Below are 27,688 nucleotides of genomic sequence, written 5' to 3'. Positions count from 1 at the left end.
CATCTAAACGGAATAGCCCCATCAGCTCTCCTGCCACCCCCGCCCACGCCTGCACAAGGGGCGGGTCAGTCCCCACCCAGCACACGACCAATGGCACGTGAGCCTGGAGCAGCCAGCCAATTGAATGGCGGTAGCGGCGTGAGGGATGGCTCCGCCCCTCACCGGCGGCCGGCGGCCGACTGCCGGGGAGGCGGGACAATTCGCTGTTTTTGATGTCCGCCGAGCCTGGCCGAGTCCAGCCGAACGCAGCCGAGCCCAGCCGAACTGCACGCCCGGGCCGTCGCCGCTGCCGCCCGAGCGCCGCCTAGCAAGTGAGCGAGCGGCCGCGGCCGCGGAGGAGGCGCCGCCCCAGGGAGAGGAGGTGCCCGCTCGCCGCAGACCGCCCGCGGCAGAGGCCGCCCCGGTCGCGCCGCGGCGGGAGCGGCGGGCGGAGGCTGCGCGGCAGAGGGGGAGGGCCGGGGGAGGGGACGTCGCCCCGGCCCGCCTCCCGCGCCCCCCGCCCGCAGGCTTCTGAGCCTCAGTCGGCGCCCAGCTTCTCGCTGCCCTGGACCCTCTGGCGGGCGTGCACCGGGCTCAACTCAGGTAAGGGGGCCCTTCTCCCACGGACACGGGGGCCGGGAATCAGCGAGACCCAGAGACGGAGATAAAAAGACACACACGGAGACACCACCGGGAGAGACAGACACAAAGACAGTCACAAAAGAGACGCACAGATCCCGAGACAGACCCCACGGAGAAAGGAAGAGAGACACGTCTATGGGGACAGAGGGACACACAGCCATGAAGAAAGAGGAAGAGACACTAGAGACCCAAATGCCCAGAGACAGGGAGGAAGACAGAGACTGATCGAGATATACAAAGAGACAGACTGGGAGAGAAAGGAGACATACAACACTCAGAGATGGGGACACACAGACAGCTACACAAATATAGAGGGTGTATAGAGGCAGATGCACACATCAGTCAAGGAAGCTGAGAGACACGCAGACATGCACCTGACCTGGAGAGACAGTTCCACAGAGAGGTCACACCTAGGTGCACAACCTTGGATACACAGACCCACAACATGCCTGCCAGGGCCTCCACAAAGTTCCCTCTGTGTGAGCTGGCCTTGCTGGAGGTCTCCTGGGCTGGCTGGCTGGAATCGGGAGAGGGGGGAGGCGCCCAGGCCACATTGAAGCTGTTCACAATCCCATCTTCCAAGGTTTTGGACTCCCTGGGTCCCACCCACTCCCGGAGTGCTCTAGAGGGCTGGAAGCTGGGTGGGCAGGGCCAGAACATGCCCACCTGTTCTAACGAGAATGAAATATACGCTGTCTACTCCAGCTTCCCCACTGTGGCTCTACACCCCCTCCAGGTGCCCAGAGAAGCCTGAGCATGGGGTGTTGGCTCTGTGGAGGATTTGGGCCTGCTGGGCTCTGCCAGAGAGCCTGAGATGTGGGAGGGGGCTCTCTTCTCTCCTCCTCTCCTCCTAGGTCTTACTCCATCCCTTCTCCTCACCACCCTTTCCTTTACTCTGTACCCCCCACAGGCTCAGGACTGCAGGTGGACTCTACTGCCCAGGAATCATTGAGTGTGCAGACAGGACAGCCTCCTCGGAAGGCCAGCTATACCGGAGTCCTGCCTCGGCATGGGCCTTGCCATTGAGGCAGCCCCACTGTGGACCCCGCTGCCTGTGCTGGTCTGAGGGTGCAGCCCGTCATGGGGGCAGCCATCTCCCAGGGCGCCCTCATCGCCATCGTCTGCAACGGCCTAGTAGGCTTCTTGCTGCTGCTGCTCTGGGTCATTCTCTGCTGGGCCTGCCACTCCCGCTCTGCCGACATTGACTCGCTCTCCGAATCCAGTCCCAACTCCAGCCCTGGCCCCTGTCCTGAGAAGGCGCCCCCGCCCCAGAAGCCCAGCCATGAAGGCAGCTACCTACTGCAGCCTTGAAGGCCCCTGGCCTAGCCTAGAGTCTGGGACCTAAGTCCACTTTATCCAGAGCCTGGGCTCCAGAACTCAGAGTCCAGCCTGTCTGGAGCCAGACCCAGCAGGCCAGAGTCTAGCCAGCCTGGCTCCACGAGGGGCTCTGGTGGCCCTGGGTAGGCAGGCCCCGGGTGGGGGTTTATGAGTTGGTGCTAGGGCCTGGGCCTTCTGGACTCTGCTCCATCCCAAGGGCCAGGGGCTGGGTCCACCCTCTCCCTAGGCTGAGTGCCTCTAGGCCCTCTCAGTTGGGGAAGCAAACTGGAATCCTTGGCAATAATGGGAGGGTGTCCAGGCTGGGCCCCTCCTCGGGTCCTCCCACTGTTTGCTGGATAATAAATGGAAGTATGGCTATACCCTGAGATTTTCTCCTCTTCCTGAGGGCCCTGCAGTAACAAAATTCAAGGTGGTGGTGGGCTTCCAGACACAGGTTTACTTGTGCAAAGTAGGAGTGGATAGTGGTGATGGGGGACCAAGTCCTGGGATGAGGTGCTGGGACCAAGGCTGGAGCAGGTGTTAAGGGCCAATGCTGGGAGCTGATCGGGGCGGGGTCATATATTAGGCACTAAGGGTGAGCCTGGTACCAGGGTCAGAGGCTACAAGTGCTGGGTTCAAGAAAGAGGACAGGGACCGAGGCCAGGCCCTTAGGTCTTGGGTTTTACTTCCCTCACCAGGTTCAGCAGTTTGTCCAGTTTTGCGATCTCCACAGCTGGACCCTTCTGCACTTCCTGCCCCTTCTTTTCCTGGGGAGAAGGGAAAGACAAAGGGAGAGGTAGTGAGGGGTGGGCCACCTCTCCGGGGCCCAGCAGTACCTCCTCTGCGCAGCCAGCCCTAGCTGTACTCTGCCCTGTCAGATTCAAGATCCCTGCTTCCCCCACTCCTACCTGACCCTTATCCCAACCCAGGACAGGTGCCACAAGGGCCTGGTTGAGGCTTGCAGGGAGCATCCAGTTTTGGCTCTGAACCTCAAATGGACATAGGGTCTTGATGCTGGGAGGATCGAGGGAGGGTTTCCACCCACTGACCCTCGGGAACAAGCCTTTCAAGCCAGGGGGACTGTAGCCCTGGGGAGAGGTGGGCCTCTGACTGTTGGGGCCACCCTTCCTGTGGGAAGTTTCCTGGCTGAGTTCTAACAAGGAGTTAAGAGGTTAAGTGTTTGTGAGGGAGGGGGTGCGAAGAAAACACGAGTGCCCTCACCTGGTACTCTAATACTCTTAGGTCAGGTTGGTAGCTGTGTGCCATTTAGAGCCAGGCCTGCTGTGTCACACACAGCCACGGTTGGGGGAGGGTGTCAGCAGACCCAGGAGGGCAGATGGGATAATTCCTACGTGATTCTATAGGTCCTTGGCTGGGTCCATTCCTCCGTTCCTCCGAGGAGCAGATCTTGAGTTTATGGCCCCTCACTCCCTCCTACAGAGCACTCTAATGTTTTAGCGTGTAGGCCAGGCCCTGAGATAGAGTCGGAACACTGCTGTGTGTGTCACTCACGGGTCCTGAGAGCTCCTTGGCAGATCAGCACCAGTCCCATCCTCCCTTCTGCCCAGGCAGTGGGGTGTGGGCTAGGTTGGGGCAGCTGCCACTTCCTGCCTTCCCTCGGCTCCTGCCCTCTCAGCCACCTGTGCCCACTGCTCGTTGGCACCGCCCCAGCCTTGCCTGCTGAGAGCCCAGCCTGGATCTGGCTTGGGCTGTGAGGTGGGAGAGCGTGCAAGGCCAGCAGCCCCTTCCTGGCCCCAATGCAGCTGCTGACACCATGCGGAGCTCTTATTTCCTCCTGGTGTGACCCCTGCACCTGCTCCCAAATCTGTCTCCCCTCCCCTTGCAGGCCAGTGCCTTTCCCACTGCCCAGTTTACCTCTATACTCTAGAGGCAGAGGACAAGGATGCCTCTTTTTCTCTCCCTCCCAAATTAAGTTCATGTTCTCTTCTTGGCCTCATCCCATCCCTTGGGAGGTAGCAGACTTGGCTTTCAATTCCAGCTTTGTTATTAACTCCCTATACGACTTTGGGCAAGTCCCTTGCCTTTCTGAGCTTCAACTTCCCACATATATACACAGCAGTTAGGGTTAAATAGTCCTTGATCTTTGATAAGCTTCCCAGGGAAGCCCTGGGCTGGGAGTTAGGCCTGTGTGGCCAAGCCCGTTTGGGAAGGCCAGGATGGATGACCAGGGGACTTCTGTTTGCACCAAGCACTTAGCTGTTGATAGGGTCAGACAGCAATTTCACTGGAACCTCCAAGCCACCCAAGTATCATCTCTCAGCTGTCACCTGCTCAGGTCCTCTAATCCCAAGGTGCCCATGTCCTCAGGTCCTCAGTGACATAGGTCACCAGATACACAGAGCCCAGCTCTCCCAGCCATGACTGACCTTGGCTCTGAGAGGATAATATATGAAACTCACTGCGGGAGACGCTTGCCTCCCTGGGTCAGGGTGGGCAGGGCAGGTCCCACCCAGACCTACCACCCTCACCTCATGAGGGCGGTACTCCTGCCCCAAGAGGTGACCATCGTGCCTCCCACCAGCTGTCCAGCTCTGCCAGCTCAAGCCTCGGCCTCTCTCTCACTAAATTAAGAGCAGATTTTATCTGTTCCACAAATTGTGTTGCCTCTTTCCCCTTCCTTGAGGCCAACTAGCTGGGCTCAGCAAAGAACTTCAGACCACACCCGACCACCCCACCCTACCCCCAGCCCCAGCCCCAGCCCCAGCCCCAGCCCACCACAGCCTCTGGGCCACAGCTGCAGGCGCTTAGCAGCCTTAGCAGCAGTATTTATAGCCAAGTCTACCCCCTCCCCCAGCTGGCTACGATCACAGACCCCACCAAACTCCTAGCCCTTGCCTCCCTGGCCATGTAAGCCAGCACCAGAGGAATGGTGCAGTGGCTCCTGCCTTGGCAGGGGTGCAGCGGGGCGGGTGTTGCGTTGTTGAGAAAGGCCCTTGACTCAAACTGCAGTAAATGCCTCAAATTGCAACAACGAGGTACAGTCTTCTGGGCGACTTGGCCCAGCCCTGGCCCAGCTCTGATCCTGGCCCAGGATTTGGCAGAAAGCAAGTTCCATTTCCTCTCTTACCAACCAAGTGGGCAGAACTGAACTCTGCACTCCTGGGGTCTGGACTTTTAATTTGGGCCCTCGGCCTCTGGATTCTAAGGCCTGGGTTCTTAAGTCTGAATCTAAATCTGAGGACTGGACTTTGAGATCATGGCTCTGTATCACGTAGCCTGTATCTGGGGCCCTTGGATTCTGGGCAGAGTCTCCTGATCATTAGAGATTTCAGAAAAGAACCAGAGCTCAAAAGGAGGACTGCCTGGCTGCTGACCTAGTTATTGTCCTCGCGGCTCAGGCTCATTTCCTTCTTCCCCGTGTGAACCCACAGTTCCCAGCTGAGGGACCATTGGCACTGAAGACCTGTGTAAACCCAGCCAGTGAAGCAGTGACTAAGCCCCATGCTGGGGTGACCTGGTCTGCACCAAATAAGCCAATGATGCCCGCCTGCTTCCCCCAGACTTCAGACCCATATGGTCACCTTACTCACTGAGTATCTCCACCTGGGGGGTCCCACAGAAAACTCAGATTCAGCAGATACAATCTGATCTCATTGTCTCCCCACAAACCTGCTTCTCCTTTGCTCCTCATTTGGGCTATGACATCACTCTTAGCCTGGGTTTCTCAAGCCACAAACCTGGGGGCCACCCCCCGGCCCCTCCTATTTCTCCCAGACCCCACTACCGTGGAGACTATTTCTTTTGGTAGCCCAAACTTCCCAAGCATACCTTCGGCATCTTGCGTAAGTTGGGTGAGAGCTTGAGGCAGGTGACATGCCCACGGTCATCGCCCACAATGATGATGGGGTGGATGGGATTGAACTTCACGTGGGTGATCTTGTTCTTCTTTCTGGCCACCACAGGCTGACTGCAGATGGCCTCGTACTTGTTGATGGACAAGTCAAACACGTGGGTCTGTGGAGAGGCGGGGGTCAGCACACTTGGGGCTAAGGAGGCTTCAGAGAAACAGCCCCTGGGCTTTCGGGGAGACACGGTAGAAGCCTGGCACACTGGAAGTGGAGGCAGTAGAGAGGGGATTTGTGTCTCTGTTTATGCTCTTCCTGTGGTTGAGAAAATGCAAATAAAAAGTTTAGGGGAAAATTAAAGTCTAGGCAGAATTAACTACAATAGCAGCCACCATGTATTGAGTACTTACTATGTACTAGACTCTGGACGAGCAAGGTACACAGTTGTATTATCTAATTACAATCCTCACAGCCACCCTGCAAGGTAGGTTCTGTTATTATCTCCACTGTATAAATGAGGAGATAGAGGATCTTAAGGCGACCTTGCTAGTGCGCAGCAGAGTCAGGGTTTATTCCAGTTAATACATGTAAGGTATTCAAACAGTACTTGTCACCTAAGTGCTCAGCAGACATTTGCTCTTATTTTCACCATCCCTTAGGTCCAGATCACTAGCAGACTTTTGCCTGGACAACCGTGTCAGTGTCCGAACTGGACTTCCTGCTCCCACACTTGCCCTTCTGCTACAATCCATCCTCCATGTAGCTGCCAGGCGTACCTTTTATTAAAAAATCTAAAGTCCCCCAACAGTGCCCTTCGGCACTACCCCTAAAATCCAAATTCCTTGCTCTAGATTCTCCACTCTCATCTCATACTCTCGCCCACTATTCACCGGACCCCAGCCACACCCGCCTGCCCACCCCTCAGACATCTCACACTCATTCTCGCCTCGGGCGCCAGCACTGGCTGCTCCCCGGGCAGAGTGCCGCTGACGCCCGTCTTCACGTGGCTGGCTCCTTCTTCTCCTTCAGCCCTCAGCCGGAGTAGCACCTCTCTGAGGAAGCTTTTCCTGACCACTCACTCTAAGAGACCACCCAACCCTTTTCTTTTACATCAGTCTCTTTCTCTCTTTTAAAAATGAAACAGCTTTATTGAGATGTAAAGTACACAATCCTTGGTTTTTAGTAGATCCAGTTACGCAACCATCACCACGACCGATCCTGGAACATACTCATCACCCTGAAAAGAACCCTTTGTGTCCATTACAGTCATTCCCGCTTTCTCCCACCGCCCCTTCCCAGCCCTGGACAATCACAACTCTACCTTCTGTCTCTACAGATTTCCCTACTTAGACAAATATAAATAGAACCATATAACGTGTGATCTTCTGTGACTGGATTCTTAGGCTAAGCATGTTTTTGTGGCTCATCCATGTTGTAGCAGGTATCAGTACTTTATTCCTTGTTATTGCTGAATAATAATCCTTTAGGACATACATTTTGTTTATCTGTTCATTAATTGATGGACACTTGGGTTCCTTCCACCTCCTGACCACCATTAGAAATAATGCAACTATGAACCTTGCACCTCATCCTTTTTTATTCTATAAGATTTATTTATTTTTAGAGAGAGGGGAAGGGAGGGAGAAAGTGTGGGAGAGAAACATCGATCAGCCGCCTCTCGCACTCTCAGCCAGAGACCTGGCCTGCAACCCAGGCCTGTGCCCTGACCAGGGATCTAACCAGCGACCTTTTGATTTGCAGGATGACACCCAACCCACTGAGCCTCATCAGTCAGGGCTGTGTGCACATCATTCTCTTTTCATTTCTGTCTAAACTTAGTACTATGGGAATTTTATTGTTGCCTTTTGTCTCTTTCCCTTCCCTAGAATATAAGCTCCATGAGAGCAGGGACCTGAAGCACCAGGCCCCAGCCTGGGGCTGGACGCCGCAGTCCGCCCTCAGCGAACATCTGTTCAGCAAAGAGATGACAGCCTGACTTTAGCGGGATACGTTCATCACTACAGTCTTTCCTCAGGTAAGTGCCTCACATTTCATATCGAAGCCCACAAGGAAAATGGGTTTGCAGCTCAGAATTTTCTTACAAAATATTTTTTTGCTGAGCTTTTACCAATTCTCAGTGTTGAACAGGCCACGCCCGTCTCCCCTTCTCAGACTCAATTCACACACTTCCAGGGAAGGAGACTTCACCAGCTTTTAGACACTCTTTTCATTACAGATCAACTCTGACTTAAGTTTTTCCTTAGGTCAGGCTGGTACTTGCCCCTCTGTAGCTCCCACCCCAGGTGTCTTAGAGAAGATAACTGCTCCTCGTGGCATCTCATCCCCCAGAGTGCTCTCTCCTTCCAGAAGAACTGCCCCTTCTCTCCTCCAGGGCTCATGGGATGAACAGTTCCTCTTTTGACAGGGCCCAGGGTGGCCTGGCCCTTGAAAACACAGACAGACAGTCGTCACCTCCTGTCTTCCCTGACCCGGCCCGGGCTCTCCAGGAGGAAGACCCTAGGAAACCTCATCCTAGCTCTAGTAGTGGCTCAGCAGCAGAGGAAGAAGGTGCTCACCTTCCCATTGATGGTGACCGCTGCAAACACGGTAGAGGAGTACGGCGCCCAGGCCACATCGCCCACAGCTGAGTTCAGGTCGTAGATGAACATTGGGGTCCTGCCGCGGTGGAGGGATGGAAAGTTCAGGACACAGAGAGTTCACAGAGCCAGAGCCCACAGGCCCACCCCAGGGTGGGGCCTGAGGGAGGGCAGGGCCAAGGGCGGGCCCCTCACTTGACGGTGTGGTCCCAGATCTTCACCGTCCAGTCGGAGCTGCAGGACATGAAGACCTTCGAGTGGTATGGGTTCCAGGACACAGCATCCACCGCCATGTTGTGGGCATCATAGGTATCCAGGAACTGACTGGAGTAGGATTTGGAGCACTGGGCGTCGGGTAAGGGATCAGAGGTCAGGAGTGAAAGAGGTCGGCAGCCACCACTCCCTTGGGGGCTCCGGAGGATCAGAAGCTGAGACTTTTCTGTCCTCATTCCGCCTCACTGTCACAGTGAAGCTGGGGCCAGGCTGCTGGCTGCTGTTCTCACCCACAACACATGGGAGAGAAAGGAGGGGCTCAGGGGCCTGGGAGTTAGGGTGGGCAGGGGAGCCTTCCTGGAAGGTGAGGGAAAGTGCTGTAGTCTGCCTAGAGGATTCCATGCCAGGGAGAAAAGGGCTGTACTTCCTGAGCCAAAGCAGGGTAGGCCTGAGGGTCCTGGGTGAGGTGTGGTTAGCCTGTGTCCAGGCCAAGGCCGATGGACAGACAGACAGAGCCCTGGGTCCGTCTGCAGCCCACAGACAGAATTCTGGCAACATTGCTAAATCTCTCACCTTGCCCAGGTAAGGAGCAGGTGCAGAGGCAGGAGCATATCCCAATCTCATGATTTGCCATTCCGTTTCTGGCCGTGACCAGCATGCCCCTACATCCTCCCTCCTGGAGACAGTGTGACTGACTAATTTTATTCCCTGCAGCCTCTCCTGGGCCACCACTGGGAGGGGTGGAGAGGAGGTGGGAACCTCTTTTGCATTCAGACCAGCTCTAGCTGGGCCGCAGGGACTCCCAGGAGGCCGCCTGTAATTAACATTCTGTGTCTCTGAGCCTCGGGAGAAAAGCTTGCAGTAGAGCTATTTCCGGGTGGATGGAGAGGTTCAGAAGGATGTTCACCCACTGACACTGAGACCTTGCAGAAAGTGACCATGAAGTTTCATCCTGCCAGATGGGATGTACCCGATATTCAGGAGATAAATTTTTGTTTCCTGGGCTTCAAAGCTCACCTCAAGTTCGTATCTCCACCAGGAAATCTTCCCAAACTGTTCCAACTCCCCCAACTCCCACTCCCACCTCTATCTCCTCCACTCCCAGGAAGGGAGGGATGGCCCTGAAGGAAAGATGCTGGCCTAAACTAAAGTCACCCTTTAAATCAGGGATCCCCAACCTCTGGGCCAAAGATCAGTACCCTCAGGGCCTCTTAGGAACCGGACCCCGCAGCAGGAAGTGAGCTTGAATGTAATGTGCTTGATTCATCCGGAGACCATCTCTTTCCACCCCCACCCACCCCCATCCGTGGAAAAATTTTCCATGAAACTGGCCCCTGGTGCCAAAAAGGTTGGGGACCGCTGCTCTAGATTCTTCCTTCCCTTTCCCGCAGTTAGCCCCTCTTTCTGCTACCCAGTCAGTTCAAGAAATACACTCTCTTCCCCCAGAGGCCTTCTAGAACTGATGAGCAGCACTAAGGTTTGTCAGAACAGGGTCTGTTGAGAACAACAAGCTCCCAGGGTACTCAGGCTTAAGCCACCCTGTAAGGAGCTGGCACAGGGCCTCACCTTGTAGATCTTTCCCTCCTCTGTGCCCACTAGGAACATGTAGTTGATCTCTTTGTGGAAGTCAAAAGCAGTGCCACAGCCTTGGGAGAAGAGGGAGAAACCTCAGCAGGGTCCTGGGCGGGGGGCTCACAGTACCTCCCCTCCATAGCAGGCCCCCGGGGATAGCCTGAGCCCAGCCCCTGAGAAGGCTGTGTGTCCAGCCAAACAAACGGAAATGAGCCCTCAGGCCTGCTGCTGGTCCCAGGCAACTGGGACTCTGCAAACGGCCAGGGCTTCTGCAGACAGGAATGGGGGCCAGGGTAAACAAGGCTGGGATTGAGTTTAGCAGGGTCAGGGTCAGGGTAAACAGGGACAGGGTCTACAAACAGGGACGTGGTCTGTGCAAACAGGGATGTAGTCTGCATAAACAAGGTAGGGACTGAGTACACAGAGACAGAATCTGGGTAAACAGGGGCCTGATCTACGTAAACAGGGTTGGATCTGCATAACAGCACTTGATCTGCATAAACAGGAACAGGGTCTGCAAACAGGGACGGAACCTGCACGGGGAGGGTCTGCAAAGGGCCGAAGCCTAGGCAACCAGGGCCAGGCTTTCTCATTACCTCCAGCCCTCGGCCCAGCACAAGTGGAGGAGGGAATGAATACTCAGCACTGGGGAGGGCCACCATCTCTGACCCTCGTGAGGCCTGAGCGCCGTGGCCAGGCCTGGATGCGAGTGAGCTGAGGCTCCTACCCACTGTGTGTAGCTGTAGCTCCTCTAGACCTTCCGTGGTGCTGCCCTCCACCTTCAGCTTGATGACATCTGTGTGAACCAGCTCGCTCTGCAGTCACAGAGGGGATGGGGAGGGCATGTGGACTGGGCTGGATCAGCAGGGTTGGGGGGGTCCCTTTCCCCTTCAGCCTCCCCAGCTCCCCATCCACCCCTGCATGACCCTTTGTGGGAAACAGGCACCTTCACGAGCGTCCAAGACACAATCCTGCCATCAGATGACACAGAGAAGAAGTTGAGGTTGTTGTCCATGTCATCCTTCTGCCACTTGACCTGAAACACCCCAAACTCTGAGCTCCGGGACTCTGCTGTGGTGTTGCATTAGGCCTGTAAGCTGACCACGGACCCCTCAAGAACCCATCTGAGGTTCAAAAGCAAGTTCTGGAAGCCCATTTCCCAGAGTCCCTTGATCGACCCTCCCTCGGTCCCTCCCTCCATCCCTTTCTCCCTCCTTCTATCCAGCTCTGTCTCTCCTATCCCTCTGGCCCTGACTATCCTGGGACAACAATGCCAAGTCAGGTCACTGCCCTAATCCACTGGCTTGTCCATGGGAGGTGCCCAACTCCTCCCTGGGTCGTGTTCAGCCTCTGTACATAGATGGGGCCTGGAAAGGACGGGGCCCATCGACCAGTTTCCTCATTTATAGAACAGGAACTGTAATGGCACAGGTTTGTTGTAAGAAAAAATGAGATAATAAATGTGAAGCCCTTAGGTCAGAACATTGCATACATTAACTGTTCAATAAATGTTAGCTAATGTCCTCATTATCACTATCATCCTAGGACTGGGGTACACATGTTCTGCAGCTGGCTTCTCCCCGCTCACTTGCTCCCTCCCCAGTCTCCTCTTCCAAGCTCAGCCTTTTCCTGGGCAACCTCTCCTCTGTTCCCACCTTCACTTTACTGCCAGTTCCTGCTCCCAGGATCTTCCTCTCAAATCTCAGATTCGAGCTGCATTTCTCCATCTACAAATTGGGGTTAATAATCCTGCCCCACCCATCTTCTTAGGGCCAGGCGCAAACATATGGGAAAGTGTTTTAGAGAGAGAGCTGTTGTCTTATGAAGATGACACGCTTGAGGCTCCAGTTCCTGTTGCCAGATGTGGAGGCCGGGCCAAGCCGTGTCCCGGAGAGCTGGGGAGGGGGTGGGTGCCCAGAGCGCTCCATCCTCCTGCTCCCTCCAGACTTCCACGCTAGGACCACAGTGCCTTCCCGCCACAGGCAGAGGCCCAGTGAGGGAAGACAGAAACCCAGTGCCACTGCCTGTAACCACAGCTGTCACCATGGCTGTTGAAAGCGGGGGAGAAGGAAAGGGCCACCCCTCCCCGGCGACCACCCAGGCCCTCTGGATCAGAGCTGCTCTTCTGCGCTTTCACTGAGAGGGCCTAGACCACCACAGAGCCTGTGAGACACGAGTCAGAACTGGCCCCCGATCCTGAGACCACTTCCCCTTCTGTGTAAAGGTAGTCCCTTTAAAGGGGGGAGGGGACAGGGGTGTCAAAGGCCGGGCTGTAAGAGGCGCTAGGGAACTGCTAAGGGAAGTGTTTAATGAGCAGCCACCAGCATGCATGGAAATTGTATTTCACACCCCACTTAGCAGCCTGATGCCCAGTGGGGGGTGGTGTGTGCATCTGCAAGTCAGTGTGTATGTGTGTGTGCGCAAGTCACACACGTGCTCCTGGGGTAGAGGTGGGAGGGGAGAAGTAGAGTGTGTGGGGGTGCGGGTGGCAAGTGGGGGTAAGAGGATGAATAATGCCCAGGGGGCAGGAGGGAGGGAGGGGATGCGGGCTCTCAACAGATTCTTTCTCTCCTGCCTTATCTGGTTAGAGCAGACCTGCCTGACCCTGGTTTGTGCTCCTGGATCTTTCGTGCCACCTCCCGGGTGTGGCACAGAACACACACACACACACACACACACACACACCCAGCAAAGTGTTGCTGGTTGAGGCTTCACAGTGGGGCCTGAACAGGGCGGGGCTACTCAGGCAAGCTCCCTGGGAAGCAGCCTGTGTCATGAGATAGCAACTCAGTCCTCTTTGAACAGAATTTGCTCCCTGGCTCCAAAACCTTCTGTGGCTCCCTGCAACCAACAGAACAAAATCTACCTACCCCAGCCTGGCATTTGGGATCCAAAGGAACCTCCTTAGTCCCCCTGAGACACTGTCCCTTTGAGAAGGACCTAGACTCTGCTGTCTCCTATATCTCATTCACCAGCCTGGTTCTCCTTCGAGCTCCTCCAGCTGCCTGTAGGACACCTCCTGTGGCATCGGTATTAACTTCTGGCCAAACCTGTCCCTCTTCTGCATTTCCCACTTCCATGGATGCCCTACTGGGTGCCCCAAATCAGAGTCCCGGGAAGCATCACTCATTCTTCCTTTTTCCATAAGAAATCAGTTGTTTCCTTCTGTTGGTTTTACTGCTTCAACAGCTCTGGACCTTATCTTCCCATCTCTCTCTCCACTGCCTCTGCCCTAGCTCAGGCTTCAAGATTTCTCCTGCTGCAGCCAGAGGAAATGTCCAAGACACAAACACGACTGCGTTACCCCTCTGTCCCAGGCCCTCTGATGGCTGGGCAGTGGTTTTCAAACTATGCCAGGGGAAAATCTTAGGAGCCTGGGGAAAGTACCTCAGGGGACAGAGGGAGTGGTAACAGGGGACCCTCAAACAAGCAGGACACCGATACTCCAGCACAGTTCCACTTTCGTCTTATTGACACATCAGTCTCCCACACGAACACTTCATTTGAAGCCACCGACCTACACAGTCTAAGCTTCCTACGTCCCAGAGAAGCACGCTCAGGCCTGGGTGCCCGTGCTTTTCGCAGGTCCTGCTCCCTCTCCCCGTCTCTCACACTGAGCTCCCGAAGATGTGCTGTTTCCCAGCAGGCCACTCTGCTTGATGCCCCTGTGTTGTTGTACCTGGGACCCCCTCTGTATCCTTCATTATCTAACTCATACTTTCTCATCCCTTGAAATTCAGCTCCAGTATTGCTTCCTCTAGGAAGACCTCCCTGGCCCTCTTGGCCCTGCTCCCCATCCCTCAGACAATCTGAGTGCCCCTCCTCAGTGACCGATGAGCCCTCTGTAGCCCACAGCATACTGCCTGGCCACACTCTGCCTGTGGCTGCGGTCACCTCCCCACAAGGAACTCCAGAGCCCAAGCCTTTAGGCATCCTCAGCTCCCAGAGGAGCAAACAGGGAGGAGTTACCAAATGGATGAATGAGGAAGAGGGGGGCAGGAAATAAGGGAAAGAAGGCAACAGGAAGTGAGTAAATGAGTGAGGGACAGGCAGGCAAGCCCCTCCCATGTCCCAAGCCATGATTTCAGCCAAGAACTCTGAGTCTTCAGTTCTGCAAAGGCAACAGCTCTGTTTTCCTGACAGGATGGTGGGAGAGCAGAAGGCCACCCATCTCCAGATGGGTTCCAGTCTCCCTGGCACCTGCCCAGGGAGAGGGACAGTGTGGCTTCTGCATGCCCCATTTCTTTTCCCAACCTGCTATTTGCTTTAGAGAACATAGCAGAGTGGGAGCAGGGTGGCAGCCTTGGCCTCTTGCCTTTTTTTGGGCTTGGGGAGGTGGTCAGGCCAACATGAGATGCTCCATGCTTAGCCCTGGACTCTCTGAGAGCAGGGGTTAAGGGCTGATGCTAGTTCAGGCCTGTCAAAGCGGCTCTTTTCTCCTCTCCCTGGGCTTTACAATCCCTGAAGACATCTGTGGATGGAGGCAACGGACTGGGAGGGGTGCTTTTCAGTAGAGAGAACTCCAAGGCTGTGAGCTGTGGCCCCCGCTTTGGTGGAGAGTAGTGGGGAGGGTGTCTTGTGGGTGGAGTATTCCCTCCCTCTGCCCTTGCTCTGGGTAAAGGGTGAAGCTGAAAGAGTACCATGTCCCCTGTGCCTGGAGAGTTCTCTCTCTGCTCAGGCCTGTCTGAGAGCTGAGAGCCAGCACCTGGGGCCAGTGTCCACCTGACTGAGGGGCCTCAGGGCCAGAAGAGACGGGTGCAGAGCCTGACCGCACACCGTGTCAGAGCAGGGAGCAAAGAAGATGAGGGAACAGCTGCCTGATGAGCCCTTCTGGGCAACTTGAGCCCAAAACCTATCGTGAGATTCTCCCAGACCTGCCCATGGGTTAAGGGTGTGTGACCTCAGAAGAAAGGGACCTTTGGAACACAGTGAGGAAGGGCCCACAAAGCCAGTGCCACGGAGAGTAAAACCATGAATGAAATGCACTCCCAGTGTGGTAAGATGGAAGACAGGGTGAAATCTACACCCAACGTCCCGGTAATGGCCCCATTCTACATCTGTCTGGGAAAGATGGGTGCTACAAAGAAGTGTCAGGGTCAGACCTTGCCAACGGGGCCTCACGGTCCCGCTCAGAGGGCGGAAAATGGGCAGCAACCACACCTGTCTGCGAGTTCCCCCAAATCTAGCCCAGATGGCAGAGGAGAGCCTTGTGGGGAGTTGAGGAAGCCCACAGACAGGAGACTGGAGCCCTTGACATACTCAGCAGGGGCCTGTCAGGCCTTGCAGGGCTTCTAGCCACAGGCTCTGGGTCACTAATCACCATACCTAAGGGAACCTTATCGGACAGATGGGCAGGTTTGATGGAGCTCTAGGGCAGCAGACCCAGCTCTTACTGCTGACCCCCTTCCCTCTGGAGTCTCACCTTCTGCCCTTCTCTGCCCCTTCTCACACCCAGCTCCTTGGCTTCAACGCTGGTACCTGTGATCCCCACCCCCTTGCCTGTGGCCCTCCCCTCCCCAAGGCCCCTTCCCCAGTGGTGCCCAAGTCCACACACTACTCATCCATACCCACACCTCCCCTCCCGGTTCAAGGCTGACCTGCCATACAGGGTCCGTGTGCTTGCCAGACTTGGCTGAGCTGCGGAAGGCGGGCTGGGAGTGGGGCCTCTTGAGGTTGTAAATGGCCACATTGCCGTCATAGTGGCCCACCACCACCAGATACGGGTGGTCCACGTGTATGTCGAGACACATGATGCCGCTGTCACTGCTGAAGATGTATTCAGGGAAGCTGGGGTTCTTCATGCTGTAGAGCAGCAGCATGCCTCGGCTCTGCTTCATGAAGTCATCTGCCCCAGGGAAGACGGGCCACAGTGGTTGGAAAACCCAGCTGCCCTGCCAGGAAGCCCCCATGCCCCTTCTCCAATAAACGCACGAGCCCTGCCCTGCTCAGCTTCTGCCAGAGGGTGTGGGCTTCCTCTCCAAGCTTCATCTTCTCTGTCTGTGAAATGGGATCAGGAAACTTGGCCTATTCCTTCATGGGAGGATCCAACAACCAGTCAAGGTGACCAGGCTTGTCCGAGACACTGACCATCATTCTCCTTATTCTCCCTGGGGTGGAAAAAGCCCTCCCTGAGGTATGCAGACTCAAAAAGTGGCTACATGAAGAATGTGCATGGGCTTAGGAAGGAGCAGTATCCCCAGAGAGGGTTCAGATTCTTGGACCAGGGACAAGTTGCTATCTTCATATGCCTTCATAATGCCTATGTGCCTCCCAGCCCCTCAGCCCAGGACAGTGGTTCAGCTTGGGCTAACACGGAATTGTCTATAGGAGTCCCAAACTAGCTACCTTGGGGCATTTTCCTATACCCGTTGGCCCCACAGTCCCCAGTTGCAGCCTGAACCCTAAATCTAGGCATGCTCCCAGAATCCAGATGTCACAGGCCAGCTAGTCAGGCCTCCACAGACGCCTGTGCCATCCTTCTGGTCTGGGTTCAGTTTTGTGATCGACCATGAACCAGTCGGCAGGGTTTCTCCTCCCTGCCTCTCCCATGTCAAGGGAGTACCTCCCACTCTTTCTTTCATTCTCTGCACACCTAGTGCCCTTCCTGATAATGCAGTCACTGCACAGAATCCAGTTCCAAGCCCTTATGTCTAGCACGCCTGCCACAAGCCCAGGACCTTTCTAAGTTCAGAAGAGCCAGAGCGGAAAAGATAAAAGGCTAGAGTCACCTTCCATCTTTGGGACCCTATGCTAAGGGAGCTCTTTGCTGAGAAGAGGGCCCTCTCCCCCACATAGTGATCGGGAAAGAAAATGCTTCTGTTCTGGGGGAAGTGAGCCTCTCGTAAAGAGGAGCAGCTGGGGTGCTTCTAGGACCCCTGGAGCTAAGTTGGGTTACTCTGAGCCTGGTGATATCTCAAAGCTAGTAGGGAGCTGGCCTTGAGGTGGGAGTGGGGAGGTGGGCTGGCAGCACCTCCTTCAGGGGGCTCCAGAGTAGGCCCCAAGGGCTGACTTTACAAGGGAGAGATCCGCAGCTGGCTGAGGGGAGTCTCTTTCCCACTCAGATCATGAAGGGCTTGAAGTCGGCAGTGTGACAGTCACTTGTAGCTCCTTTTGTCCATCACGCAAATCCTGAGCACTTGATCAGGGCTGCCCCCTAAGCTGGACCCTGGTGGGGACAGAGACCCTCCATTCATGACATGAGCTTGCGCTCATGAGCCAGACCCTGCAGCGGAGTGAGGTAAGTGCTTGCTGAAGAATCACACTGTTCACCACCCGGCCAGAGGGGAGCTGCTGATAGATACCCTTAACGTCCAATCTGTCCTTGAGGCTGGCAAGACTGACAGAGGGTGAGTGGGTAGGCATGCAGGTAAGTGAATGAAAGGGTGGGGAGGTAGGTGACTGATGCTCAGGTTGAGGACCCAGATGGGACAAAGTGGGCATGACCTTCACACTTGCTCTCACAGGACCTGGTCCCTTGGGGGACAGCAGTGATGACCTACTTGCTCTGGACAAACTGCAAGCACTCCCTGCCCCTACAGGTGTGCAGAGTCTTCCTGACCAGTGACACCATGGAAGGAGGGTAAGAAACCCTAAGTTGGCTTCGTACCTGTAGTGAGGACATCTCTGACCCATTTACTGGGACTAGGATCTGGCCTTACGGCCCCCTAATTTTACAGATGGGTAAACCGATATTATGGGGGAGAAACAGTGTACCCAGGTATATCAGACCCATCGCATGGTGTTCACCACACCCAGTATCCTGTTTATGGCTGAAATTGGCCTGCTCAGAACAATGACAGTAATCTGGTTTTCACATGGAGGCAAAGAAAGAAGGGGAAGGGGCACCAGACCTAACAGGGTGGTGGTGACTGGCAGAGACAGAGAGAATGTGTAAGGGACAGGGTGGTCAAACAGGATAAGAGGAAACTTCTGGCAGAGAGAAGCATAGATTTCATGAGAGAGGGATGCACTGAGGCCTCAGAGTCTGCCTTAGTTCCCCAGCTGCATGCATCCGGACAGTGAGCCTCCCCTTCCTAACCCGGCGCTAGTGGCCTCTGTTACTTGTAACCAGATGAGCGGTCTTGTGATAACGATCACAGTTTCTAATCATGGCTAGACCGTGTGTTTCCTGAATTTCAGTTCAGGGCTCTAGCTGCCAAACTACACCAGGAAGGCAAAGGAAACTCTCATTTAACTGGCGTTTCCTCTCCATGTCTTATTCTATAACCTTCTCATCTCTGACTCCAGTGGGCCCTGTGAGACCTCACTGTTCACTCTCCAAGTATACAACATGTGACATCACAGCCCAAACCTCCCACTGCCCCAGGACATCATCATCTTGTCCTCTAAAAGTCCTAAAACAGCATCACTCCTCAGACTGCTGGTGGTCCCCATGTGATGTCGTAGCTCAGGCTCCAAGCATTCCTACTGACTCCATCGCCCAGCCCCTCACCGTTCCCTGTATGATGCCACCAACCAGGTCACCAGCAGTCCCACTATAACACTGGCATTGAGGTCACCTGCAGTGCTTCGTTTCCCAGTGAGGGCTAGAATTCCATTAGGCTCAAGGGTACAGAGCCTGGGGCCCTGGGCCCTGGGGCACTTTGTCCTGAATCACACAAACTCTGGCTCCTCAAAAAGTAGGGCTGGAGAATCCAGTGACAGTGATGGGAGCCCTCTGTTATATCGAGAGGCAGAGACTTGGGTGGTGAACACACAATACAATATAGAGATCATGTATTATAGAATTGTACACTTGAGACCTATTCAATAAATTCAATAAAATTTTCTTTCTTATTTTTTTTAAAGAAGCAGAGACTGAAGTCTAGTGGCAGAGAAGGAATCCAGTTTCCTCCAGGCAACAGGATTTCAGTATGAGTGGCTAGGCAGAAGAGAAGAAGGAATAGAGAAAGGAAAAAAGGGGCAAGAAGAGGAAGGGAAGGAGGGAGGGAGATGAGGGAAAGAGAACTTGGTCTGTGACCCTGAGACAGGGAAAGTGCTGCTGGTTTGGCCTTAGGTCTCCTCCACTTTGTACTTTTACCCTCCTCCAGGCAGCCTTCCAGATTGTTCAGCTTCTCCCCTGAGAGTCCCCCACCTTGAGGAGATCCTCTGCGTATATCTCATCATTACAGAAGAGCAGGTCTTTCACTTCACCTTCTACCGAAGGAGGGAGTAAGCATGGCCCAGTGTGGCCCTGCGGGCTTGCCCTCTCCGATGGGAGGGTTGCCTCCTGCTAACCCTGTTCTGCTGGATAATCTCTAAGGCCTCTCTGACTTGATCTTCAGTGATCCACAAGATCTGGAAGAGAAGAATCAACCACTTCCTAGAGCCTGATCTGGCAGTTAGAAGGCCATGGTCTCAGGGGAGGGGTAGCTTAATTCTATCATAGACCTCTCACTGCCCTCAGTTCCCTCTGCTAGGGCCCAGGCAGAGCAGTGCCCAGTGAGGAGCAGGGATGAATGTTTTCTTCAACTGGCAATCACCAGCGGGGGCCTCAGCACCCCCAGCTCTATCCCTGCCCTGCAAATAACAGCTCTAGATCGTGGGAGGCCACTCTAGAGAGTTCTGGCTGCCAGGAGAAGCCTGGGCTCCTGCTCAGGATTCAGGGAGGGCAAGGCAGGCAGAAGGCATGTTTGAGCATCAGACTAAAGCCAGGTCAGTGGGAACAGGGAAGTAGATGACAAGCTGCCAAGACAAAGACACCGTGCCAACCCCAGACAGCAGGCCCCCTCCTTTCTCACTGTGGCATTCCAAATTAGTCCAGTTCAGGGCTGACTCTGAGGCAGCAGCTGTTTAATGACTCCCGTTATTAAGTCATACAAGAGGCACATGGAAGGGGGCTGTGGTGGGCTGAATAATGCCCCCCCAAAGATATCCATGTCCTAATCCCCAGAACCCATAAATATGTTACTTGCACAGCAGAAGGGATTTTGCAGATGTGATTAATTTAAAGACCTTGAGATGGGGAGATTATCCTGGATTATCTGGCTGGACCCAATGTAACACAAGCGTTCTTATAAGGGAAAGAGAGGGAGACTGGAGAGTCAGAGAAGGAGATGTAACAACAGAAGCAAATGTCAGAATGATGCAACTGCTGGCTGGAAGGGAGCCACAAGCCATGGAATGTGGGCAACCTCTAGAAGCAAGAGGCAGGGAGATGGATGTCCCCCTAGAGCCTCTGAAAGGAATGAAGCCCAGACAATCCCTGATTCTTGTTCAGTGAAATTCATTTTAGACTAGTGACCTCCAGAACTGTAAGATAATAAATTTGTATTGTTTTAAGCCATTTTGTTTGTGATCATTTGTTATAACGGGAACAGGATACTAATTCTGTAGGCATTCGGGGAAGGCTGACTCAAACCTCACTTTAGGTATCAGAGGGAGATGCCCCCATAGGTGGCACCTTTCCTGGGATGCTTTGGAAGCGGTCCCTCTGGAAGTCAGGGGGATGGATGCAATGATCCCCAGTACTTCTGATGACCGTAATGAAATCTTCCCTCAGTTCCCCACACCTCAGCCCTACCACCTTGGACTCCAGGAACAGCAATACCCCTTGGATTAGGATTTTTACAGTCCCCAAAAGCAGGGGACCACCCTAAAGCTGCCCCAAGAAAGGGTATCAGTGCTATAGGGTTCCAAACCTCCAGCACGGCCCTGAGGCCATTGTGCCAGGCGGGGCTCAGCCTCCCAGGCAGCTGGCTTTCCCAGTACTGTTATCCAATTAGAATTCATATTTAAACGGTGTGGGAAGTTAAGGGCAAAGCCTTGGAGACAGACTACATCAAGTGGGACATTTAATTTGATTTAGGGAAAATGAGGCAAACATTTGAGAACCTAAATAACTAACCAGTAATTAAACTAACAACGGGACTGCCCTTGCACTACAACCCAGCGAGCACAGTGGCCTTTATGGACTGTATTTACAAAGAGACTTGACAACATAATTAGTCCTGTAAATTTCACGCAGCCTGCAGCCGAGGAGTGATGGATTTTGTGTGTGGAGGATGAACCAGGAGAAATGAGGTAGATGAATTTCCATTTTCAGTAAATGAAATTAACACTGCTTAATTAGTGAAGCTGACAAATAAATGATCAGGGAAGATTTAAATCCCTACAAGCGTATCTGTGGCCTGGGCAGGCTCAGGAACAGGCCAGGATGTGGCGTGACTGAATGGGAATGGGTTTAGCACTGGGACCCAGGGCCTGACTTTGGCTCCTTTTGATGGTGCAGCCCGACCCCCTCCCCAGGATGCTCAGCTAGGAGACAGCTGGGAAGCTTCCTCCTGATCTCCTGTGTGATAGCCAGGCGGGACCACACAGAGTTTCTAAGATCTGTTCCACCATCCCTGCCTGACAGATCATAAAGAGTCCCCTTTCCCGTGCCATGAACTGGCTAATGGGTTGGAAAGGACCCCATCAGTGCAGCAGGCCGACATAATTGCAACCCAGCTTTGCCCCTTTTCCTGGACCAGCTACCTCTGCCCTCCAACGTTCCTCCATCTGCTTTCGCCTGTTGATGGCCTCTTTCTCTGCTCTGCTGGGAACATGGAGCCTGGCCCCAGGGGGCACCCAGTCTCTGCCCTGCATGCAACCTGGGAGGCAGAGTGGGGGGGGCGGGCAGGTGTGAATGCTTCTGTGCTGCTGCAGGCAATGGCCCAGAATCCCTTTTTCCCACCAGGTTGCTCCAGGCCTGGCTCTAGGCAACCTGCCCTGTCCCCAAAATGGGGGATTTTGGCCCCCATCCTCCCTAGGGTACATAGCTACCCCTACCAAAGTCTTATTTGGCTGTGTCAGAAAATAAACTTATGAGAATTCCAGGCAAAAGGAGGTCTGGGCTGAGCTTATCAGGGTCAAACCCAACAGCAAACCCAAATGCTCGCTTCAGTGTTTGTTCCCATGAGGCAAAGTCTGACGACGGAAGGCTAACAGCTGGGGGCTTCCAAGAACAATGTGATGGATGCTGGTGAGCCGGCTGCTCCTCACAATAACCCTGACTGGTAACTGGAGTGCCTTTGGCCTGCCTCAGCTTTGCTCTCTGTTTTCCAGGGAGGCACCTGGGCACTCAAGAGCATAGGACTCCCAGAGGCAACCTCAGAAGTGAATGCAGGGGCCCTTTTGAGTCCCAGCCCTGCCGGGCTCTGCTCAGGCCCCTGCAGCGTCGTACTGAGGTAGGCAGGGCTCTGGGGAAGAGACGGCTGTCTGAAAGCCAGTCAGCAACTCCCATGCCAGTGACATCAACAGCAAATGCCACCACTGCCACCAGGCCCTGCTTTCTTTTTTTTTAAGATTTTATTTATTTATTTATTTATTTAGGTAGGGAAGAGAGGGGGAGAGAGAGAGAGAGAGAGAGAGAGAGAGAGAGAGAGAGAGACATCAATGTGCGGTTGCTGGGGGTTATGGCCAGCAACCCAGGAATGTACCCTAGTTGGGAATCGAACCTGAGACACTTTGGTTCCCAGCCCGCGTTCCTAGCCCGCGCTCAATCCACTGAGCTACACCAGCCAGGGCCAGGGCCTGCTTTCTAAAACAGTAGGTAGGGGCCTTGTCCGATCCCCCTCTGCCCCCATAGCCTCCTGTCTCTGCTCAGGTCTCCTGAGGTCCTATAGGGAAGCTACAGGAAAGACTGATAGCCAAATCAACAGTGATGGTCCAGCTCAGAGGGTAGGTCTGCTCCCCCTTTTTAAATAAGTGTGCCTCAGCCTCTCCCTGTTGCCAGTGAGGAAATCAAGGCTCAGAAAGGCTTCTGGCCATAGGTCACACCACCAGAAAGTGACCCTTCAGCCAGAAGGTTTGCCCCGGACTGACACCTCTCAAGAATGTAGATACGGCTGAAAGGACCGACAAAGGACAAAGAGACCCTCACTAGGCAAGTGCCTGTCCAAAGGAGGCTGCTAGGCCCGTTGGACTTGAGGTCATCTATTCCTGGGGGCGAGTTAATCTTCCTCATTGCTCCTGGCAACGGCTACCTCCATAGACGGTCTCTCTCTACATGACTCCAATCAGCCGACCCTGCTTCTGGCCCTCTGTGAGAGGAAGATGGGGCTAGAGCCCAAGCAGTTTCTCCTCCCATCGGCTGGGGAGCTCCCCACACCTCATCTCAGGCCTGGACAGACAGCCTGGGCTGAGAGCAGCCTCATACCCATTCAGGTCTACACCCACTCCTGGGAGGGCCTGCCCAGCCCCCAGGCCCTGGTCCAGGCCCAGTAGCTGCAGCAGAGGGGGAGGAATGTGCTAGTTCCCTGCCAGAGGGGGAGGGCGCTTCCAGCTTGGCAGCAGCCCACCTTCAGGAGTGGGGACACAAAGCGGGCATTTAGGGCATCCTCAAAGGCAGCCCGGACCACGAGACTGGGAGCAGCTCCAAGATCTCCTCCCTGAGAGGAATGACAAACACCAACTCCTCCTTGCCCTCCCCCCTCCCCTCCCACCGACTCTCCACCCTGGTCAAAGAATGGGCAGACAGGCGGTCTGAGGGGCAGGGACCAGGAGTTTGTAAGCCTGCCAGCCAGCAGCAGCTTGGAGCATGGAGAGGCTTTCCTGTTTGCAGAAGCTGATCCTCCCAGCTAGAGAATAAGCTGTTAGCCTAGGGAGCTGCGGCTAACGCGAAGTGTGGGGCCCTCTCCCGTTAGGAAGGGGGAACGTCCAGCCCAGCAAGGAGGTAGGGGGCTTCTGCAGGGACCCAGAAACATGAAGGGAAGGCAAACTGACACAGTTACTATGGTGCTGTCTCCTGCTGCAGTGGGAGAGAATGGGCAGCAGTGCCCTGGATAACAGTGGTCTCCCAGGGCTCGGGGCCAAGTGATGCACTTGTCCCGCCCCTGCCTGCTCCCAAGCCTGATCAGGAACACTGCCCTCCTCAGTCCCCACCATCCCGTCCTTCCCCAGGTCTGCCTGCAATTCCACCTCCACTGGTTGTGTCCCTGCCCTTCTCAGATTCCTTCAGTGATTTCCCCTTAGGAGAAGGTCAGAAGACTGTCCTCAGGACAAGGGCCACGCCTCTTGGAATGGCTTACTAAGCCCTGTGGGGGCTGACCCTGGCCCCTCGACAACTAAATTTCCTGCCATATATCTTGTGCCTCCAGACCTTTGCCTATGCTGGTCTTTCTGCCAGAAGTGACCTCGTCTTCCTTCTTCTTCATAATAACCCCTTCAAGGCTCATTTTGGCATATTTCTTCACCCAGCAGCACTAGTTGCTGGTGTGATTGTTGGTCTCCTGACAACTGGCTATGAGCCCCAAAGGCAGTGGCTGCATCCTAGTCATCTCTGTATCTTTCACACATGGCCAAGAACTCTGCACTGAATAGGCCCTTAGTATTTGCTGGTTAAGTGAGCAGGAAAAAAAATAACCAGATTACTTACAGGAGCCATGTCCCACTGCAAACAGATCATTGTATTTTGGATTCCTGTAAAAGAAATATGAACCCATTGGCCGAGGAAATGGATATGGCTCGCCCATGGACTTGAGACTTCCCATGAACACTGGTGCCTACCTACACTGCAGACATCTGTTGAGGTTAGAGACATGGGCTTATCCTACAATCTTCTAAGAATCCCCATCTCATTTTTTCTCGTAATACTCCATGTCACCCTCAAGGTGGCTGAGTTCTGTAGAAGTGCTCTGCTTGGGGCTTGGCAACAGCAGGCACTCAGGGGCTCCAGGTTTGCGTCAATGCCTATACTCACCAGCAGAGGGCGGTGACCGCCAGGCGCTTGGCTTTGTCGTTTTGGAACTTCCAGAGAGGCAGCAGCGTACCCTCCTGGTCCCGGTATTCGTCAGCAGCATCCTCATAGTACTTAAAATCTTAAACACACACAGGCTGTCAGCCCTGGGACTGCCACTTTGTAGCTAATCCATGTCTGCCACCTTCTGTCTGTACCTCCTGGCCAAAACAATTAACCTCTCTGTGTTTCATCTCAAACGACTCTTGTGAGGATCAACAGAGTTAATGTATGTAAAATAGTGAGAAAAATACCAGGCACATAAGCAACTCTCTCTACATGTTATTGTTACTGTCGTCCTTGTTGTTGGAGGTAAATTACAATAAAGCGGCCATGTCTACACAGATAAAATCTCAGGTCTGCCCATCTTAGTAGCCATTGCCCAGCCCCACTATAGTGAAACTGCCTGGATCCCTCATGGGTTCTCTGAACTCAGGCTCGTCTCCTGCTCTAAATTACCCTCTCTGCATTTCCTCTAACTTAGGTGGAAGCCCCATCCATCCTGCTACTTATCTAAGCCAGAAACCTGGGCAACCCTTGACTCATCTCTCTCCATCATCTCATATTTTCCTTCCGATTATCTTTTTAACCCATTCACTTCTCTTCAAACTCTTAGCCACTGCCCAAGTTCAGGGCCCAACAGCCATCACCCGGATCATCACACTGTTTTCCTAACTGGTCTCCCTACCTCCAGTGACTCCTCCTCCAGCCCACGTCCCACAGAGCTACCAGAGTGAGAACAAACAAATCACCTCACCGTACACCTCCCTGACCCCACTGAGAACCCCTCTGTGGCTCCCCAACCCCACTGAGAACCTCTCCATGGCTCCCCTTGCACAGGGTCCCCTTGCCAAACCAAGGCTCCAGGCCACTACTTGCATGTCACTTCGGCCAGCTGTTCACATTCCCTCTCAAGTGCCCTACTCCTCCGTCTTCCTGGCAAATTCCTGCTCACTCCAGACCCACATCAAACTGCTCCTCCTCCGTGAGGCCTTCACATTCTCGAGGAGAGTTCATTTCTTCCTCCGTTCCAGCCCTGTGCCTCTCCTGTACTGAAACGTCTGCCACACTGTGTTGCCTCTATTTATTCTCTTGCCTGTCTCCCCTACAGATGGCTTCCAGAGAGCAGGAAGCATGTGCTAGTCATCTCTGGACCCGTAGTAGCTAGCACAGGGCCAGCCACAGAGCAAACAACCAATGACTGCTCAAAGAATGCAATGAAATCAATCAGCAGAAGTGAGTGATTCTCAGTCTTCTTTCCAACCAAAGGTGATCTATGAAAAAATGAATCCTTTCATCCCACATGGTGAAGGACATGTCCAGGCATGGCCCCAACCTCTCTTACAATGTCCACACCTGGAGACTGTGGGACCACATTCAAACCTCAAAAATGTCTTAGGACAAAAAAAATAATTAGAGTGGTCAGAGGCATGAGTCTTCATCACATCAGGGGTCTTTCAGAGGTGCCTGAGATCAGCTGTCTTTGAAAGTGCCACGTTTCAGAGAGACTAATTGGTAACACTTCTCTGTTTTCACTTCTGCTTCATGATTACACTTTCCCAGAGGGAAGAGAGTATGCAATTTTAAAAAATCAAAGTTCAATGAATTTTTATGTGACTGTGTTCTTATAAATGAAAAGGGTTCACCAAGGCCAATTTCTCCATGGATATTAATCACGTTTGCCACCCTTTGGGGGGCTGGTTGCAGAGGCTGGGTTTCAGGAAGCCAAGCTGTGTGAGTGACAAATTCATTCAGAGCTGCTGTGTACTTTGACAGCTTTGAAAAGCACTCAAGGTTGCTTTCCAGCCTGAATGATAACAAGGGGGCTTGTTTAGGCTTCTGGTCTTGGCAGCCCCAGTCTCTATGTTCCACGGGTGAGCAATGAACATCAAGTCACCAAGAAGAGCCCTAGGCTGTCAGCAGAGGAGACCAGCCAGCAGCGAGGAGCTGCCAACTCTGGGGACGCAGCTGCTCCAAATAAATGCACAACCTCTTAGGGAAATACAAGCCACTTGGGAATGTACTGTTCATGCCCTGGGAAGGATTCCGTTTTCTTGGCTCTGTCAAAGAATTTCCCAGGCCCCCAGGATTTAAGTGTTTCTGAATCAATCTTTTTCTTCACCTCATCTCTAATTAATCACCAGCATAGACCTATTGAATGTTTATTTGAAATGCCTCTTCCAGCTCAGTGGCTCTGCAACCTCGTGCTCAAGTGCCCAGGCTACAGATCCAAGGGGCCTGTGTTTGAGTACTGATTGCACCACTCACACCTCACGATACCTGTGGTTTTGAACAAGTAGCAATAATACAGCCTGACTTTCTCACCTATGAAATGGAAAAAATAATGGTGTTTACCTGAGATTGTGGCTGTCAGGATTAAATAAAATGACACATGTAAATAGCATGGCATAATGCCTGGTACATAGGCCATTCCCAGGGAATGCTGGCACTTGTTTTTCGTTATGATGACTGCCCCTTTTCTCCATCCCCTTGACACAGTCTGGGCAAGGTGTGGTGAGGCCCACTCCACCACACACCAGAAACTCACTTCCACCCCTGTCTCTGCATCCTGCCCAATCACATTCTCCTCCATCCTGCTCTCACTGGGTTGTGTTCCAGCCCGTATAGTATCTTTGATCTGTCTTCTGAGAAAGCTCAGATCCCCTGTATGACATTCAAGGCCCTCCTTTAACTGGCTCCAACCACCTCTCCAGCCTGAACTCTTATCACTTTCCAACAAAGCCCCTGTTTGGGTCACTGAGTCTGCTGCCACTCGTCCCCACAGTCCACTGGAATTCATTTTCACCACCAGGTCATTGCTCATGCTGTCCCCTGCCCAGAACACC

At 53.9% G+C, this 27,688-nt stretch overlaps 2 protein-coding genes across 2 annotated transcripts in view; one reads left to right on the top strand and one right to left on the bottom strand.

Annotated features, from left to right (window-relative positions):
• Positions 1 to 252: 252 nt before the first annotated feature.
• Positions 253 to 2,324, top strand: ENHO (energy homeostasis associated). Its single transcript, XM_045840665.1, has 2 exons — positions 253 to 582; positions 1,532 to 2,324. Exon 2 carries the CDS (start codon positions 1,702 to 1,704, stop codon positions 1,930 to 1,932), a length of 231 nt encoding a protein of 76 aa, XP_045696621.1. The 5' UTR covers positions 253 to 582; positions 1,532 to 1,701; the 3' UTR covers positions 1,933 to 2,324.
• Positions 2,325 to 2,489: 165 nt separating this feature from the next.
• Positions 2,490 to 27,688, bottom strand: part of DNAI1 (dynein axonemal intermediate chain 1) — a 36,389-nt gene continuing 11,190 nt past the window's right edge. The window contains exons 10-19 of the mRNA XM_045840827.1: positions 24,807 to 24,924; positions 24,483 to 24,526; positions 15,724 to 15,971; positions 11,073 to 11,162; positions 10,854 to 10,941; positions 10,121 to 10,200; positions 8,537 to 8,685; positions 8,321 to 8,420; positions 5,728 to 5,913; positions 2,490 to 2,705 (exon numbers count right to left, since the gene is read on the bottom strand). Of these exons, the coding sequence (XP_045696783.1) occupies positions 2,607 to 2,705; positions 5,728 to 5,913; positions 8,321 to 8,420; positions 8,537 to 8,685; positions 10,121 to 10,200; positions 10,854 to 10,941; positions 11,073 to 11,162; positions 15,724 to 15,971; positions 24,483 to 24,526; positions 24,807 to 24,924 (1,202 nt within the window). The 3' untranslated portion in view covers positions 2,490 to 2,606. The remainder of the gene's footprint in view (positions 2,706 to 5,727; positions 5,914 to 8,320; positions 8,421 to 8,536; positions 8,686 to 10,120; positions 10,201 to 10,853; positions 10,942 to 11,072; positions 11,163 to 15,723; positions 15,972 to 24,482; positions 24,527 to 24,806; positions 24,925 to 27,688) is intronic.

The sequence above is a fragment of the Phyllostomus hastatus genome, unplaced genomic scaffold (genome assembly GCF_019186645.2).
Source record: "Phyllostomus hastatus isolate PE091 unplaced genomic scaffold, TTU_PhHast_1.1 phas_contig_34, whole genome shotgun sequence".
Classification (NCBI taxonomy): domain Eukaryota; kingdom Metazoa; phylum Chordata; class Mammalia; order Chiroptera; family Phyllostomidae; genus Phyllostomus; species Phyllostomus hastatus.
The sequence above is the reverse complement of the archived record's forward strand: the minus strand, read 5'-3'. Positions and strand labels throughout refer to the sequence as shown.